Raw genomic sequence first — 18,572 nt, forward strand, 5'->3', positions numbered from 1 at the left:
GGTGCTCATGTATGTAGATTCAGTGAAGTTATAGACTAGTCTAATGATTCATTCAGTTTGGCTCTGATGACGCTTACATCTGTCTAAAATTAATGGGAGGGTTTTACTTTCACATTGGATTGTCTGTATAAAGGTGTGTGCAAGACAGAACAAGATCTTATCACTTATTACTGTGTGCAAAAATGCCCTTCACACACGAATAATCAACAGAGGTTAATAAAATGAGAAAATTACTTAAACTACAAGACAAAACTAGAAACTGGAAGTCTCATAACGTTTATGTTTATGTATTTATAAGGTGGAGGCTTTAAAACAAGCCATTTTAGGTGTTCTGTCTCTCCCTGCACCTTTACTGTTTTATTATGACTTTGATCAATGTTATGTATGTGCAAAATAAATGAATAAAAAAATCAATAAATAAACTAGTCAAGTTTGTCTAGAATCTAACCTGCCCATTCTGCTGGATCTAATATCCTCTGGCCTCACTACAAATTGGTAAAAGTGCAGTTCATTAGGACTCAAATAGGGCACAATCTGTGTCTTATTCACAAACAGCACAGTAGAAACCAGGATTGACTTAAAGTCCTGAACTTGGCAGACGTACTGCACTTGCCTTGGCACATCAGCAGAAGCTGGTTTGAAAATATGTTGACTAAAAAAACACACATAAAGACAAAACACAAGCAAATAAAGAAAATATCCTCATTGGTTTGACAGGTCATGCACTGAATATATGCGTGTTGTCAAGTGATGCAGAACCAAAAGCACAAATGTTTGGTTTCAATGCATTTTCCTTTGATTACTTTTTTTTTTTTTTTTTTACACATTACAGGGTAGCTGATTTATTTTGCACAACAGCTGCCAAGCCATTCTTGAGATCTTTCTGTCTTTTAGAGCTTGTATTTATGCAAAAAAAAATGGTTCTACACCTGGTTGTCTGAACTTCGTGGAGCATGTCTGTCCCAGCAACGAGACCCAGCACTTTTGTCCTCTGTAGTGGACAAGAGTTCACAGCTTTATTTATATTAAAAAAAAAAAAATGCTGTATTCAACTCCTTTTTTTTTTTTTTGAAGTATCTGAAAAAACTCTTGGGTTATGCTGTTTCCTATCAAAAAACTAGCGGTGCCAGACACAACAAACCCCGCCCCTCGCACATATTGTAGCTTGTTTTGGCATCGACCCAGTTGATGTCATCATGTCTATGCATGTGTGGATATCACCATATCAATTGCCTCTATATATGTGCCAAGTTTGAAGTAAATTGAAACAAAGTCAGTGTTTTTACAGAGATTTGAAATTTCGCTCAGTACAAGATAAGATAGAAAAAATTCATAAAAAAATTTGAACTTTAACCTACTTTTCCCAAATGTAACCACATATATTCTGGGTATGAATTCAACAATAATTTTGCTGCTACAGACATGTGAAATTTCACCTATTATAAGTAAATGGGGAAAAAAAAACATTAAAATAATTCATAAAAAATTTGAACTTTGACCTACTTTTCCCAAAATGTAATGACATCTATTCTGGGTCACTGGAAATCTATAAACCCAATTTGGTATGAATTCAACCAACGGTTTTGTTGCCACAGACACTTGAAATTTTGCCCATTATAAGTAAATGGGGGAAAAAAAGATTTTAAAAAATCATAAAAAATATGAACTTTGACCTACTTTTCCCAAAATGTAATCAAATCTATTCTGGTTCACTGGAAATCTATAAACCCAATTTGGCATGAATTCAACCAATAGTTGTTCTGCTAGAGTGTTAACAAAAAAACAAACAAACAAAACTAAAAACAATACCCCTTGCCTCCCCTTCAGAGGAGCGGGGTAACAAAGCCAAAACTTTTCCTTACTGGGTCTCAGGAGGCTATTCCTTTGTTCGTTGTATTTGCAGAGATTTTGCATTTCCTTGTGTTGTGAGGATTTCCAGCACATGCTATGAAACTGATTTTAATTCAACACTTCGGTTAGATCTTTGCCTTGTGAGGACCTGCTGTTTAATAAATAACACCAACCATGTAAATGCAGTCACATAGATAGCTCATCTTTTCATTATGGCCCAGACGCTATGATGTCAAATGAAAAGAGGACTATATTTATGAAACAATGATATTCACAGTGGCAGAACTCATGGTGTGACTGATTTATGCTGCTTCAAATACCCACTACAACAATTGCACTGCCCCCTGGTGGGACATAAATAAAACTAAAGGGCACTTTTTCTGACAGATCCAGCTCGAGGGAAGTGGAGCTAACGCCTCAGTCATACATCATCCACCACCACACACTCTTTCCCATAATCCATTGTGCTAGATCTCCCTCTGCGTTTCTCTGAACACCAGAAAGCCCCACGTCACCTTTTTGCACCTCACAGTCACATTTCAGCAGTTTATAAAGATGTTTATTTTGTTTTGTGCACATGCTTGGGAAGTGCTTTGGATGACTCATTGAGGCGGTTCTGTTTTACTGCACTTCAGTGGAAAAGAAACAAATGCTTCAATATGTGAGTATCTACAAACCTCTGGTATTAATAAACTTGTTCTTAACCCATAAAGACCCAAACAGCTACTGGCGACCAAAACCACCTACTGATGTAACTGTTTAATACATGTTGATCCACTAATCCTATTAATACATGAAAATAATTGGTGTAAAATGCAATTTGTCAACTTTTCACAGTCATCAGATATGACCCATTTGGACGTTCAGAGGCTCCGTAGTGAACATAGAAACACCATCATCTACTGTAACACTGATTCACCAGTAAAACCAATGGAGTTTGATAAATGATAGTGTATGAAAATGCTTGGTTTATGTTCAGTTAATGATGTATTTTACTGAGAAAGTAATTCTTTCTGCAGTCTTCTCTGTTTTCGACATAATAACCCTCAATTTTAACTGGAGCTTTTATGAACATCATGATTAGTAAATTAAATGCAGGAAAATACATGATTCTCACTGAAAAACTGCAAAATTCAGAGGACAATATCATAAAAAAATGGTGATAAATCACTTAAGAAAAGTTAAATATAGCGAAGAACGTATTTTGGAACTACCACATAAGTAGTGCTGGGTCTTTATGGGTTAAATGTCACATCCAAGTGAATTATGAGAACTAGCACGATAATGCATGGTCCAAACCTGCTATGGGAATTGAGGGAAAATAAATTTAGTTTTCTGTACTTAGAGCATGACTTCTGCACTCAACAATTTTATATTTGACACATAATGTTTCTGAAATTAGTCACTAGTTGGAGATTTATGCAATTTCCTAAAGTTATGAGCATTTGCTGAATTTTTTTTCTCTATATTAGTTTAGTTTAGACCTGCTCATGAGATAATTTTTGTGATGATGTGGCACTATGTAACGAAAATTTGATTGATTGATATTTAACTTTTCTTAAGTAATTTATCACCATTTATGACATTATCCTCTGCATTTTGGATTTGTCAGTGAAAATCATGTTTTCCTACATTCAATTTACTGTAGATGTTCACAAAAGCTGAAAGCAAACTTGAAAGATATTATCTAAAGAGAGAAAACTGACACAAAAGTTACTTTTTTAACAAAATATATCATTAACCAAACGTAAAAACAAGCATCTATAACCACTGTCATTTATCAAACTCCATGAGTTTTACTGGTTAATCAACGTTGCAGAACATGACGGTGTTTCCATGTTCATTACGGAGCCTCTGAATGTCCAAATGGGTCATATCTGATTACGATGAAAAGCTGAGAAACTGCATTTTACCTGAATTATTAAATATATTGATAAGATTAATGGTTCTAAAGTTTTTAAACATTTTAGATCAGTAGACATTTAGGTCTTTGAGGGTTAAATAAGCTCGTGAATTAGTGACAAGGCAAGACAAGAAAAGTATAATCAAGATTTTTTACTCGGTCAGCCCATCCAAAAAAGTTACATATAGTATAATTTACTTGTTTTGTTTTGTTTTTTTATAACAAAATGTCCTTCAGATAACGTTGAGTTTTAAAACAAATAAAAACAGTGAAAATATCCTGTTGTGTTGTTGAGAACAGAATGATTAATATGGAGTAAAAGAGAAAAACATTTCGACCCTCTCAGAGTGTACAGTATGTGCATGGAAATGTAAGTTTTAGAAAAAAAAAAAAAGAAAAATCACAGTCAGATGAATCAGTTTTTCTACATTCATTAAGAGAAAGGCTGCTACAGTACCATTGAAGGCCACATTCAGCCTGGGAAGGAGCTAATCCACCTCAAGACTAGCTGGCATTGTTTATTCTGACAGCTCTCTCACCCAAATTTTACAATCCCAGCCCACAGTTTGTGTATTTATACCCAAGACGATCCCTTATAATGAGCTGAATTTGTGTCTTTCACAAACTCAATGAGGAAGCAGTGAAGAACTTCAACAGTGACTGGATTGTAAACAACACAGAATCCCAGTGCAGCGGCCTTCAAAGGGAGTCTCTAAGTCTCAGAGTCCTCTAAATAAACTCCAGGCCCTCATATTTCACATCTCCAATCTTTGTTTCAGGTAAAAGTATGCGTCCGTCAAGTGTGAAAGCCATGATGTACGTGGCGATCTTTCCGGCATCTTCCTCTGATTTGAGCGCCAGGATGATCTGGTCGTCTGTGTTGGGGACAAACTTGAAGGAAGAGAAGCCGTGAGTGGGGTTAAGTTCACCCACTCGGCTTACAGTGATGTCTTTGAAATCTGGTGAGCAGCTGAGGGCTAGGTTAGTGCCCCGGCGCTCATCTGCCGTCTCCTCATAGCGTTCGTTGCTGGCGCGGCGAGGGAGGAAAAACCAGTGTTTCAGGGTGTCACTCCATGCTGCCGATTCATGGATCAGATAACCTACAGAAATACAGAGGATTACAAAAAGTAAAGCAATGGGAAGAAGCGCCAACAGAAACTGTGAATACATAAGCAAATTCCTGTCCTTACCTGGAGACTTTATCCCTGCAGCAGACTTAAGCGCATGGTACTTTGGAACCCAGTTCTCATGTCGTACATCCCCTCTGAAACCCACCACTTTCACCCACTCTGGGTTGTTGTTGACGAATTCACCCTCAGTGGTGGTCCACTCCTTCCCCAGGCCGCCAACATAAAGGTGCTCATCCTTCACTGCAAGCCACTCTGCTTTGAACCCTAGCAGGTGAAACACTCATGAGTCAAAACCACAGGAAAACACTGCCTACATGTGAGAAATTTGGTAAGAAAACATAACGTCTACAATTCCTCTCATCAGGATTTCTGGAATATCGGCCAATATTGAGCAGGATTATCAATTACAGGGTCTACCATGAATTATTTATTTCACTAGTCTAAAAAGTTATATTTCTAATTGACATGAAAAAATAAATCCCTACTACCAACTGTTTTAAGAACCAAAGCCAGTCAGTATGTACACTGTAGGCGACAGAAGCTCTGACGGTCTCTTCAAAGCACAGCGCACTATTTGACTTTGGTGTTCTAACATGTAAATCAAGATCCAAACTACAAAATAAACAGAATGATGCAGCGGTAATTTCTGCTCCTGTGCTTAGTGTGGCTAAATGACTATTTTTGTTCTGCTAACTTTGAAATAAAAATCAATATAGCTAATTTAGGAAATTTTTTGCAAAATATCAACAATATTTGTATTGCTATAACACAAATACTACGTTTTGAAGCAGCTCAGAGCCTCTTTGTGTGTTTTTGTAACACATCATTAGACATACTGTGTTAAAGTGAGATGCTAATGTCCATTAGCATAATAGCACGCTAGCATGATTAAATGAATTTCAGTGTAGTAGTCACTAATTACTAAGGGTCTGTCAATAACCCCATATTATGATTTACATATACATAAAATCCACACCAGCGTACTGCATACTTTTGTTGTTATGCTATAGTTCTAGATGCAAAAAAAATGCAAAAAATATTTCCATGCTATTTTAGCTGGCTAATTAACGTGCAGGTTTGGGACTTCAAACACTGCCTAAATGCAGCAGAGAAGAATGTCACCCAGCTATATCTTCTTCACAAATAGGACTTAGGGCAGACTGGATGCTACAGTGGATCACAACTTCCTCTAGTGTTAAAAAATGGTATTGAAAACAGAATGTACCACGGCTAGCTGGCTAGCATGGTAACTGCTGTAGATATCTCTGCAATACGATGCATGAACAAAACATCAAAATTGTTATTTTTCCACAATCTGATAATTTGATAGAACTTAAAAATAGTGTAGACTTTGATTGATCTGATTTCTCTGTGGTTACTGCACTTCCTCGTAGGCCAAGGCTTTTTAGTGTTAGCACTAAAATGATGTGATTGTTTTATACTGGTGTTCTGAAGAGCATAAGCATAATATATCATGGCTGCCTCGTTTGGTAATTTAACTGTGTTCTACAGAAAACAAAACTTAGAAACACGGCCAAAACCACAATGAAGATTATTAGGGCTAGGGTGGGGTCTGTTGTACAATTTGCCAATGGGATTCTTAATGACATTTCTGACATCCTGTTTACTGAGTTTGAGTTATTTCCCTCCAGGAGGCGCTACCGTGCTACTGAACAGAGAACAAATACACTCAAACATTCATTCATACCAAGGTCTATTACTCTTCTTAAAGACTTATGCACGCTTTAGCATTTATTATAGTATTTTCTGCATTTATTAGAGTATTTTTTTACGGTTACGATTTACAATACTTGCTTTTACTCATGTTGAGTGCCTATGTCTGTATAGTCATGTGTATGTGTTCCACCTGTTTCACACTTTAGCCGAAAGCAAATTTTCCTTCGGGGACAATAAAGTTGATCTGATGGGTTCATCTGATTAGCCAAAAAAACTATTTAGAATGAAGACTATCTGAATATGATTGGTGACTGATTGATCTGCACCCCCTTAATAATACCAACCTTTGGCAACGCTGCCGTCACCATCGGGCAGGATGACCCAGGGCACGGCCGTGTCGCCGTCAATCTGATAGACCACACCCGTTCGATCATCAACGCTGTAGAGCTTCCCGTTGAACACCACCAGCTCAGACAGCTCCATACCCCTGCCCTTCTCTGCCAGGTGGCTTTCCAGCACCACCCGGTCTGCGTCCCATTCCACGGCCACTTTGTCGCCACTCTGTGACACCAACAGGTGTCCTCGCCGCATGTAGCTGAACCACGTCAGCTTCTTTGTACTGAGGGAGTTTGTGTCCAGGTCGGCAATGACCCCGATGCGGTAGCGGGTGCCCAGTGGCGTGCGCTCTGGTGGGCTGAGGGGGTAGGTGTCATTGTAATGGGAACTGGACTGATGATGGTCACTGCGACTGGCTCTCCAGCTGTTTGAGGGATGAGAACGAAAGCCTGAGCCCAGGTGCATGAAAAGTAAGAGAATCAAGGTCAGGGAGAGGGCCACCACAACGATGGGCCTCCATTTAAGGCGGAAGCGCGGGTCAGTGGTGTTGGCCATGGAAGCCAACATAGGGAGGCCTCCGACAGAGATACGCAGACTGCTCATAGGCTCATTCTGGTCCAGTTGAGCGTAGCCTGGGGAAGCAGGCATGGGGGACGAAGGACTGAGGTGACCTACGGACAAAACAGACAGCAGGTTCAGTCCACTCCTCTTGACATTACATCTCATCACATCTGTTTATGATCATCAGACTCAAACTACCATTGTGTTGTTGACCACCTAGACCAGGGGTGGGCAACTTGTGGCTCCTGGGCCACAAATGGCTCTTTAGCCATTTTCCAGTGGATCCCTGTGGTTTTGTCAAAAAAGATATGGGAATGAATAACACTCATTTTAAAACATTTTAAACATTTCGCGACCATAAAGTCATTCTGATGTTATGCAGTTGTAAAAATGTAGACTATATTCCAAGAGAATCCGGAAGCACAAGTAGTAGTAGTAGTCAAAGTAGACTACCTTTTTTCTTTTTAGGACACTGGGGGCATTAATCTGTATACAGCACTGCAAAAAAACCTTCACACACCAGTCAATTTTTGCTGCACATCCCAGTAATGACAAATGAGAGCTTGCACAGAGTCACCACTTTCAGGTAAAACATATTAATTAAAATGGTTCTTTAGACAGCAAAGGTGGCCAACCCATGACCTAGACAGCACCGAAACCAAAGTAGACCAAGACAAGACCATGACTCTTAAGACGTGACAGCAAGTCAAGACCAAGACAAGACAGACACACTTCAATGGAATTATGGAAAACACTTATTTTGAATAGGCTATTACACAGATTATGTGTGTGTGTGTTTTTTTTTTTTGTTTTTTTTTAATAAAACTAGTACATTTCCTTACCATAATACTGACATACCAATCATCTTCAAAGTCCACAACATTAATATATAATGGAGAGGTAAGTAGAAGCATGAAAAATATCCAAATGAATACCAGTATTTAAATAATATGTTGTCAGACAAGTATGTTTCTATCAAACATTACTGAGATTATAACAGCACAGACGACAGTGTGACATATCCTACCCACATACTCTCCATTAGTTGACAGACAGAATCAAATCTTTCCTTTCGCTGGGAAATAGATCTTGCTTCATTTTAGCCTCTGGTAAGAGCTCTCATAGAGACACTGTGATTGTTTTCTCAGTAAAATAAAAAGATACACAGAATGAAGCTGAAAGTGGTTTGTCTTTTAGTCCTGTGAGTATCAGTTGGCTGTTCAATTGTTGACGTGGAGGCTGGGAGGAGCCTGTTCAGTGACAATAAAAAGGAGTGTGAACAGGTAGACCAGGAAAATCAAGTGACGCAGGATCTACCACTGTTATTTTTATCATATTTGCATGTAATTTCAGTGACAGATTTCATTGTTTCAGAGGTTCATCAAAGAAAAAAATGAGATCCTCTTGTTTACCTTATTTTTCACCTTTTTGACTATTGACTATCCATCTATCATTCAAAAAAGCAATTAAAAGATCATCTATAATGCAAGTAAGCTTTAACTGCAGCCCTCTATGAGATGAGATAAACACAATTTTGAGCTTTTCTAATGATGCCAAAGTTACACTCAACAATTTAGATCAATTAACAAGCTCTTACGTGAGGCTAAAACCAGTCAAATTGCAGGATGTGTTATTACACTGATATTTACTTAGCTGCGGCACAAACTAATGTGACCTTTAAGTTAAATCAACACTCTCAACAAAACCAAAACACTTGAAGCTGTTTGCTCTGTTAACCCCTGGACACACTGCCAGAGCTTAGGCAGATTTCATCCACACATAAAGAGACTCCATCAGGCTTTGTAATGTAGAACCTCTGTGCCGTCAAGTCTCAACCAAATTCCAGGACCTCTAAACCTGGCCTCAGGAGCTCACCGCTCTAAACATGGCTGCAATTCTCTGAAAGGAGAGTAAGAACTGAAAGGCTCTTTCATAAGAGGGCCCCCGAGCCAAACAGCAGTCCATTATAGCAACAACATCAGGGCCCTCAGTCCAGTGCAACACAACTGTCCTCTCTGATATGCACCAACAAGTGTGTAAGTAACTCCAAATCAGATTTCACAGTTGATTTAAACTTTAAACGTTTAACAGTCTTACCCCTCCGTCTCCTCCTGCCTGATTGCTGAACTGGCGACATTGATTCTACCCCAATGTCCTTACAATGCACCTCAACGCTTGGTCTTCTGAACTCTTTATCTGGACTGTGAGTATTTGTGTTGTAACCATGACTAAGGCTTACAATAGTAGTGAACTTTAACTAGACTTGGAAGATTATACACCTAGTCCAAAGGCCTTGTAAGAGGTAGCCTATGCAGTTCTGTAATCATATAGAGTTGAGTAAAGCATCCTATTACTTGAATAAACACCCTGCAAAAAGGTGAAGCAAACAGAAATCTGGCAAGTGGTAAAAACAAATCTGTGTTCTTTACAATAACTTCAATCCAGCATACCAGAGGTGTTGTAGTGACGTAACCAGTCCTCTGAGAACCTGGAGTGAACCGAGGCCAAAGATCAGCCAAGCAGTAGTAATAAACCAATACAAACAGTCAATGTGGGAGCAGCAGGAACTGTTTTGCACATGTACTTTCCAATGATCATTGAACTCACCATCTCTATGAAATGCAGCTCACACAGACACTTGTCAGAGGGCTGTAACAAATACCACTCAGATTATCTGTAAGTATATGTGTTATTTTATGTCTTCATCAATCAAACGTCCCAAAGCGGCATCTTCAAATTGCTTGTTCATGAAGGGAAACATCTGGGTGGAGGTCTTCAAAGGGAACAGACCAAGGAGAGTATGTGTGAAGACCATAAAGTGTTCACTTGGTGCTTTAAGGCAGAATCTCAAACAGGTCAAGAATCTTCAAACAGATGTGCGTTACACAATAGGCCTGATTTTGTGTGTTTTTGCTCAGTGAGTTTCTAGGGTCATAATAATAGGTACACTATGGTATGAGTAGTAGCCCAAGGGGAACCATTCAGATCTTTCATGGGTTAACATTAGGAGATATGTGTTGCAGGGAATGATTGGATGACCCTGGACACCCCCATACACGTGTTTTATTTAGGAAATCCCTTATTCTGTCAGTGGTTGAAGCTCCTTGTAGTTAGCACTCATCCTGTATGTATGTATGTATATGTTAGCTCATGTCCCTGACCTGCCAGCAGAGCAGAGGTTACAGACAGGGATGCCATCACAAATCGCAGCATTCAGCCTCCGGTTCTCCCCTAAAACTCACCGGTGGAGCAGCCCCTCGGTTCTACCCCCAACTCACCACATGCGCTAGACGTCCAGCTCTCAGTCCGCCTTCGGTTGGAGCTCAGATATCATTGTATCGCCTGGTGCATCGGATCTTTTTGCTCGTTGCCCCGTTTGCCCGTTCGCCAGGCAGCCGATCATTACTTCCTGTATGTGCTGGTGACGTCAGCACCATGCACAGCCTGCGCGCGCGTCGACGCAAGGGGGTGGTGGTGTTTGTTCAACGGTGCATTGAAATGCAATGGGAAATGTAACAATCACATATCGGCGAGTTGATCTGAACACTCTTCCTTTATGGTGTATTAACTATGCATGCCAGTACTCTGTGGTGCTCAGGAAAGTCCCGTGGTCATATGCCAGAGCAAGTGTCATGTGACTGTCGTTAAAGCAGTTTTAAAGCAGTTACTCAACAGGATGATTTAAAGCAGTGTTTCTGATGTCCTACTTTTTAAAACCATCACGACCCAATTCAACACAAATCTACAGATTCTGTCAAAAGTGAGTTTGTGGGTATATTAATGGTATATTAATGGTCATTGCCTGTTTCTCTCATCATACACTTCATAATACTATAAAAATAATATTTATTTCAATTAAAGTACAATAAAAACAGAATACACAGGCCATTTCCATAAGATTGTGTATAAAATCATGTATGAAATACACTGATCAACCATAACATTACAGTTGGAACAGTTTGCTTCCTGGGTGTGTGACATGGCAGCACTGAGTTTAGCACTTTGCTTATTTTGCTGCTTCCAACACATCTGCTTTAAGGACTATATGTTCACTCGCTGTCTATTATATCCAACCCAGGGAAAGGTACCATTATAATGAAATAAAATAATCAATATTATTCCAACTTCTCTGATTATCTCTGTTTATGTCCATGAAACACTATCAATATAATGCCTCTTACTGAAATATTCTGAATAGCAAATTTATTTGGCGACCCAAACAAAGTCTCCTGGAACTCACCTGTGGGTCATTTGGGAACAGATCAGGTCAAGCTGAAAGATAACACAGTTATGACAATAAAAACATTACACAAATAACCCGATGTGTTTTCATACTGCATCATGTAGTGAGGAATAAATTACATCTTCCTGGATAAAAGAAACCAAAGGAAAAAAGTGTGTAGTGAATGAAGTTAAACATGATGTGTAATAATTTAACAAATGCCATGTATACATATTGTTTGCAATTTATCAGTCAATCTTAGAATAAAACACTGTTTACCCAATATAATGCATCTACCAGATAACTAAAATGTCCTTTCCAGTAACCCATAAAAACCCAAACATCCATCACAGACCAAAACCATCTACTGATCTAAAATGTTTAATAACTTTTGATCTATTAATCCTATCAATACATGTAAATAATTGGTGTAAAATATAGTTATTCATCTTTTCATGGTCATTAGATATGACCCATTTGGATGTTCAGAGGCTCTGTAGTTACCGTGGAAACACTGTCAACTTCTACAACATTGATTCACCAGTAAAACCCATGGAGTTGGATCAATGACAGTGGATGGAGACCCTTGTTTTTATGTTCAGTTAATGATAGATTTTACTGAACAAGTCACTTTTTCTACAGTTTTCTATGTTTTTGATATAATAACCCTCATCTTTAATCTGAGCTTTTAAGAACATCTTCATGATCAGTGAATTCAATATTGGAAAATATCTGATTTATAATGACAAAATACAAAATACAGAGGATAATATTATAAATAAATAGTGATAAATCAATTAAGAAAGGCTAGATACAGAGAAATTGTCATTTTGGAACTACATAAAAGTAGCATTGGGTCTTTATGGGTTAATTAATCAAAAACAAAAGGTGATTTTCTTATTCCATATCATCTCACAAGGCCCAGAGCAGGGAATAATAAAATAATGAGCTTAATACCTCACTGAGAAGCTCAGTATAGAACAAAAGCTGGTTTTAACTTTACACTGTTGAAGATTAAACCTCCGGTACAGTATTTTAATTATACAGCCTTTCTCATTGTATCAAAGGTCACAAGCCCCTCCTAAATCATCACCACAATCACTACTTAAATATTTGCTAAAGGTGCCCAACCCTGCTCAGTCTGCCCTGTTCACTCTCTCTAGTTTTTGTAAAGCAGGATATAAATTGTGGGTGGATCCAAAGGCTTTAAATGTGAATGTTTTATTTGGCAAAACCTTGGTAATACAGAACACTGTATAAGGCACTTGATTTACTGTAAAGCTTTTGAGTACAACAGTAAGCAATGAACACAGTGTGAGAAAAAGAAAAGCACAAGAAAGTGGCAATTTAGGAAACAATTACAGTGTGATTGTCATGTGTACCTGGGCCAAAAGGATTAAGTAATAATAATAAATATTTTCCACAAAAATCATTGAAATCCTGCATTCAAACTGTGGTGGAGACATTTAAAAACAAAAATGTGTAACTGAAATAAAGGAACGCACTTTTTTAGAGGTAGCTGATATCTGTGTAATTGGCGTGATCTGCTACCTTAAATTAAAATAACCCCCCCTAAAAAACACTCAACTGTATAAGATTTGACAATAAAATTAACAATATTAGATTGGATTCTAACAATAAACTACCCTAAAGAAGTGAATTGTTGTTCAAGTGCACAAAAGACATTTTTCAGTGGTTGATTAGACAAAAATTTTAAAGAATACGATGCCATTACGGCAGTTTCTCAGGGAACATTTTCACTGCATCCACTGATAAAATAACATCAGCCTGTGGCATAGTCATATGTAAAAGGACATTTTTGGTTTGTATTGTTAAGATTAAATTATTGAACTGCAGCATATCAGGAAGTTTACAATATGTTTATGCACTATTCAATAACAAACACATGAAAAAACTCAAATGTTCAAGATATAAAGCAAATCCACATCCTATTTTCTCCTTAGTGCCTTGATACTAACAAGTTTCAAAGTGCACTAAAACTAAATTAAAGGGGCACTGAGTACAGTTGTTTTGGTAGAAATACAACATAACATGGCACAGCTGTCCGTGCTCTTACCAAATCAATCACTTCAACAATATTAGCAGGGTTTGGATCGAAGCACACAACAGACACCCACCAAACAATGCAACAACAAAAGAAACTACAAACAAATCAGTGCACCCAAAAATATGCAAAAACATTCTGCAGTAGGGAAAATCGGAGTGCGAAGAGCAGTCCAAATTGTTAATGAACTGTCGGCACACATCTTTGTCTGGAAAAGAAAACTCCCCTGATGGATTCACAGGTTTGAATGTCAGTCCCTCAGTAAGCGGGTGGCTGGTAATCTCCAGGATTCTCCGAACTGTGGGAGAAAGGCGACTGCTGGTATCCTGTGGGGCCGCTGCTGGGATACGGACCAGCTGGGTACGGAGAACTGTGGTCATTGGCTGGATCTCTGTACTCCTCGTTAAAATCGGTCACGCCTTCTTGGTACCTTCGATAAGCAAAGAAGGACAGCAGACCCTGGGGATGGATTTGAATCGTGTGAGTTGTGTGTTCTCTTAAGACTTTGCAAGTCAAATGCTGGATGTGGTGAGATGGCGAGGTTTACCCAGGTGATGATTGAGAAGAAAGAGAAGGCCACAACAGCACGGGCGGCGTCAGCAGCAACAGCAGTCCTGTCAGGAGTTTTGGACCACTGGTTGGCCAGGACACAGAAGCAAATGAACCACAGGAACGTCCAAAACGCTTTTGAAAAGGAATAAGAGGAATTAAGAGCTAAGATTAAGATCAAATGTGATGACACTACTAACCACACCAGGCCCAAACTTCCTGTTATGCAACATATTTTATCATTCTAGTACAAACACACGATGATGAAGCTAGAGTTTTACCTGAAAAGCCCAAGTCTCCAATAACAATGTATTTCCTCTCTTTGGCATTGCTGATTTGGGGGAAGTAGGCATCAAGTAACAGGAAAACCACACAAGCCAAGAACGCCAGGATCCCGATTCCTACGCCAAAGCTGCAGGCGCTGTCATTGTCATTGAACATGCACTTGCCATTTGCTTGCGTGATAGGGTTGATATAGCCTTCAGCTGTGATTGTGGCAAAGACAACAATGGAAAATATCTGCAAGGAAGTGAAAAACAGAAGGGAATGTTCAGTGGTGGCAGTATTTGGATGTATTTGGAAATAACAGTACAGCAAAACAGGTTTTCTCTATGATATGCAAAAACTTTTAGGCTGTCAGATATGATGATGCAAAGTTATTTAAGAATCATTAAGCCCACACATACTGCAAACTCATCCTCAAAAATGTACTTAAGTGAACATATTTCCAACCACTTGAGTATTTTATGATTAATAGTGCATGATACATGATACAAAAGGGGGGAAACCAGTTCGATGTTACAAGAGCAGGTGCACATCACCTGACCCTATCAAAGTTTCATTTCCTGATCTTGTCTAGCACAACCCTTCCAGAAAAAGAGCGACATCTTCTGGAAGTTTTACTGTCTGAAGTTTACACAATAAAATAATCTCTACCAAAGAAGATGAGAAGCCAAACAGATAGTTCATCATCACATGATCAAATGGCTCTAACTGCGGTGACACAGCACGGGACGCGTTAAGCTAACATTGGCTAATTTTGACCAGCTTATAGTTATGCTTACAGTCTGCACATTTTTAACACGTATGCTGATTTTAACCTGACAGTACATTTCTGTTCTGTGTCACTGGCTCATAAATATAACAAACGGTGCTGCTGACAGGTTTGTGTCGACGATGGCAGCGCACATCTGTTAACATAAACTGTGTGATGCGACAGCTGCTAGCACTGATGCTAACGTTAGCATTTGTGTGGAGTCACTCACCCAGCTGAGGAAGCGCAAAATAGTTTGAGGCTGTTTCAAAAAACTCTCTAAGTCAAAGGCCCCACCGGCCAGCGAGGCTCCGTAAGCGCTGCCTTGCATGTTTTTTGTTTTTGTTTTAAAGACAGTTACTGTTAAAAGACAAGTTGAAAACTCTTCCTGTTAAAGTTGGGAGAGTTTCGTTTTGTCAGTCACAGCTTCCTGACAACTTTTCAAAGACCGCCCCCAACGAGGTGCGTTCAGGGACATACCGTACATCAAACACATTACTTTATATCAATTTGACATTTAGAAATGGAAATTCACTAAAGCACTGGCGTTGTTTTTATGTTTTTATTAATGAAATGTCTAAGACGGGGTGTCAAACTCATTTTATTTTTATTTATTTATTTATTTATTTATTTATTAACTCAAACTCATTTTAGTTCAGGGGCCACGTTAAGCCAAATTTGATCCAAAGTGGGCCGGACCAGTAAAATAATAACAGAATAATATATAAATAATGTCAACTCCAAACTTTTCTATACGTTTTAGAGCAAAAAAGTAAAATTATGTGATGAAAACGTTTACATCTACCAACTATCCTTTAAAACAATGTGAATAACATGAACAAACTGAAATTTCCTGAGAAAACTAAGAGCAATTTTAACAATATTCTGTCTCAGTTTATCATTTCCACAAGTGAATTATAATTTACAGATCACAGTGGATCTACAAACACACAAAACATTCAATAACAGGCAGAATATTGATAAACTTGCACTTTAGATATTTCAAAATGTTCATATTTGTTTTGGGGTTTTCGTGTTTTTGTGAAATGATAGTTTGTTTTAGTGTAAATACAGTAAAATGACATGAAAATGTTTACATTTACAAGGAGAAAAATATGGAGTTGTGAGTATTTATAGGTTATTATGATAGTGTTTTACCGATCCGATGCACTGGAGATTTAATATGGTCTGTATGTGGAACTTGAACTAAAATGATTAATATTTTCAGTGTAATTTTTGCATTTTACAAATTCATCCCAGGGGCCGGACTGGACCCTTTGGCGGGCCAGAAATGGCCCCCAGGCCGCATGTTTGACTCCTCTTTTCTATGATCAGAGCAGCAAATGCAGCTAAAAACAAAATAAGTTAGTTTTTATATAATCAACATGAAACAAAACAAGAATGTACCCACTTATGTTTTAATAGCCTTCTAATAACCTTCAAATTTACTCTGAAATTTTATGAACAGGATTTATATGATCAGTAAATTAAATACTGAAAAATACCCAATTTTAGCTGAAAAGAATGCCAAATTCAGATGATGGTATTATAATAGGTGGTGATAAATTACTTAGGTAAACAACAAAGAGAGAACAAAATCAGATTACTTTTATACAAAAACATATTTTGATCATACATCACTTCTAAATTTAACCACCTTTTTTTTATGAATGTTTTTTCAATATGTGAATTGAATCATGTGTCCTCAGTTCCCCTGTTGATCTCTTTTACACGCGTACTTTTACAACTGGTGCTGAGCCTTTTAATATTAACATCCTGATTCCTCTCAGTACATAATAACCTCAAACCACTGCTGAACAATGTAGGGAAGTACATTATTCTGTGCTTTACACATTATGTGTGCAGTTTTAAAATCAACAATGTTGTGAAATCTTTATGCATCATCGTTTTTAGATATTGTACCAGTTCAGCCATAATAATCAGATTGATTTATAACTCTTATTGTCCTCTTTTGTGGCAGAAAACTGGATTTATGTTGTTTTTGTATGAGTTTTTGTTTCTAATTTTGTACATTTATTTTGAATATACACTAAGATTAATACTGACTTCATTCATCCCCTTTGGCACAAATAAAATAGATTTAGTACATTATTTACACAGTTATCATGATTAGAAAAATACAATACTGTGCAAAAAAAAAAAAAAAAAAGGGCTACTTTAACTTTGTTGTTTCTGCAGAGATGTCATCTATATTTGGTGCATTTACATATACATACTTTTATTTCTTAGTCTCCTTATGAAGATACATCAAGAAAATACTGGACATACAATATGTGCAAACAAACCACCATTCCAAAGGTCTGGGTTTTCTGTGACGTACTTTTCCATTTTGTTCATCTTGAACACTCTCGGGTCAGCTGTCTAATTCTTTCCTTAAGTAATCATGTCATCTATTGTACCTCTCTTTCTTTGGGTTTCAACTTGACACTGACTTATTATTTAATATAATTTTAATCTTTGTTCGAATGATCCCATAGAATTTCTATTACATCCTTATTTTACAGATTTAGTTTGTTTATAATGTTCTTCACATATTTTCTGAATATTACTGTTCCAATAATATATTGATACAGAGACTATGAAATTAACATATATGGAAATTATAACTTTGCTGACAAAATAAACCTAATGCTGGACTGAGATTTATTTATTTATTTATGTGTTTATTTGATGAGGACAGTGCATATCAATGAACATTCAGTACAAATAAAAACATTACTTTGTGTAAATTTAGTGCCAGATTTTGTGCCAGATTTAGCTGGGAGCCATTTTCCATCCGTAGTCCTCACCTTTTAAAAACAGACTAAACATACAAACAAGACAATACAGTGTATACAACACATTAATGTGTAAAAGTGTGCATAAGATTATACATTACAAATAAAATAAATACTAAGTAAAACTGCCAAGAAGAATAACTTCTGAGATGGAAATGAAATGCTGAGCAGACATCACAGGTTTGACTGGTTTGATTAGAATTTAACCTTTTTTTTTTTTTTTTTTTTTTTTTTTTTAGCTCTTTTTTAAATGTAGAAAAGGTGGACATTTCACAAACAGTTGTTGGAAGACTATTCCAGCTCTTATTGCCTGTAACAGACATAATGTTTTGACCTGTTTTAATTCGTTTGAAGGGCACCTCACTTTATGTGTTTATCACTTAATTTTATTTTTATTTAGTCATTTACTAACATATTTTTTGACTCCTTGATTCTATGTATACTGGT

At 37.6% G+C, this 18,572-nt stretch overlaps 2 protein-coding genes across 6 annotated transcripts; both read right to left on the bottom strand.

Annotated features, from left to right (window-relative positions):
• Window positions 1-3,891: 3,891 nt before the first annotated feature.
• Window positions 3,892-10,884, bottom strand: cant1a (calcium activated nucleotidase 1a). Of its 5 annotated transcripts, none has more exons than XM_030141832.1 (4): window positions 10,737-10,884; window positions 6,906-7,568; window positions 4,945-5,148; window positions 3,892-4,854 (listed from the first exon to the last, which is right to left on the bottom strand). In XM_030141832.1, exons 2-4 carry the CDS (start codon window positions 7,543-7,545, stop codon window positions 4,484-4,486), a joined length of 1,215 nt encoding a protein of 404 aa, XP_029997692.1. In that variant the 5' UTR covers window positions 7,546-7,568; window positions 10,737-10,884; the 3' UTR covers window positions 3,892-4,483. The 5 variants fall into 5 exon arrangements, with proteins under 5 accessions (XP_029997692.1, XP_029997690.1, XP_029997691.1 ...); XM_030141830.1 differs by lacking the exon at window positions 10,737-10,884 and adding an exon at window positions 9,556-9,679; XM_030141831.1 differs by lacking the exon at window positions 10,737-10,884 and adding an exon at window positions 8,494-8,649.
• A 2,001-nt stretch (window positions 10,885-12,885) lies between these two features.
• Window positions 12,886-15,764, bottom strand: syngr2a (synaptogyrin 2a). Its single transcript, XM_030142313.1, has 4 exons — window positions 15,560-15,764; window positions 14,576-14,813; window positions 14,293-14,429; window positions 12,886-14,204 (listed from the first exon to the last, which is right to left on the bottom strand). Exons 1-4 carry the CDS (start codon window positions 15,656-15,658, stop codon window positions 14,004-14,006), a joined length of 675 nt encoding a protein of 224 aa, XP_029998173.1. The 5' UTR covers window positions 15,659-15,764; the 3' UTR covers window positions 12,886-14,003.
• Between the last annotated feature and the right edge of the window lie 2,808 nt (window positions 15,765-18,572).

Source organism: Sphaeramia orbicularis, chromosome 8 (assembly GCF_902148855.1).
Source record: "Sphaeramia orbicularis chromosome 8, fSphaOr1.1, whole genome shotgun sequence".
Taxonomy (NCBI): domain Eukaryota; kingdom Metazoa; phylum Chordata; class Actinopteri; order Kurtiformes; family Apogonidae; genus Sphaeramia; species Sphaeramia orbicularis.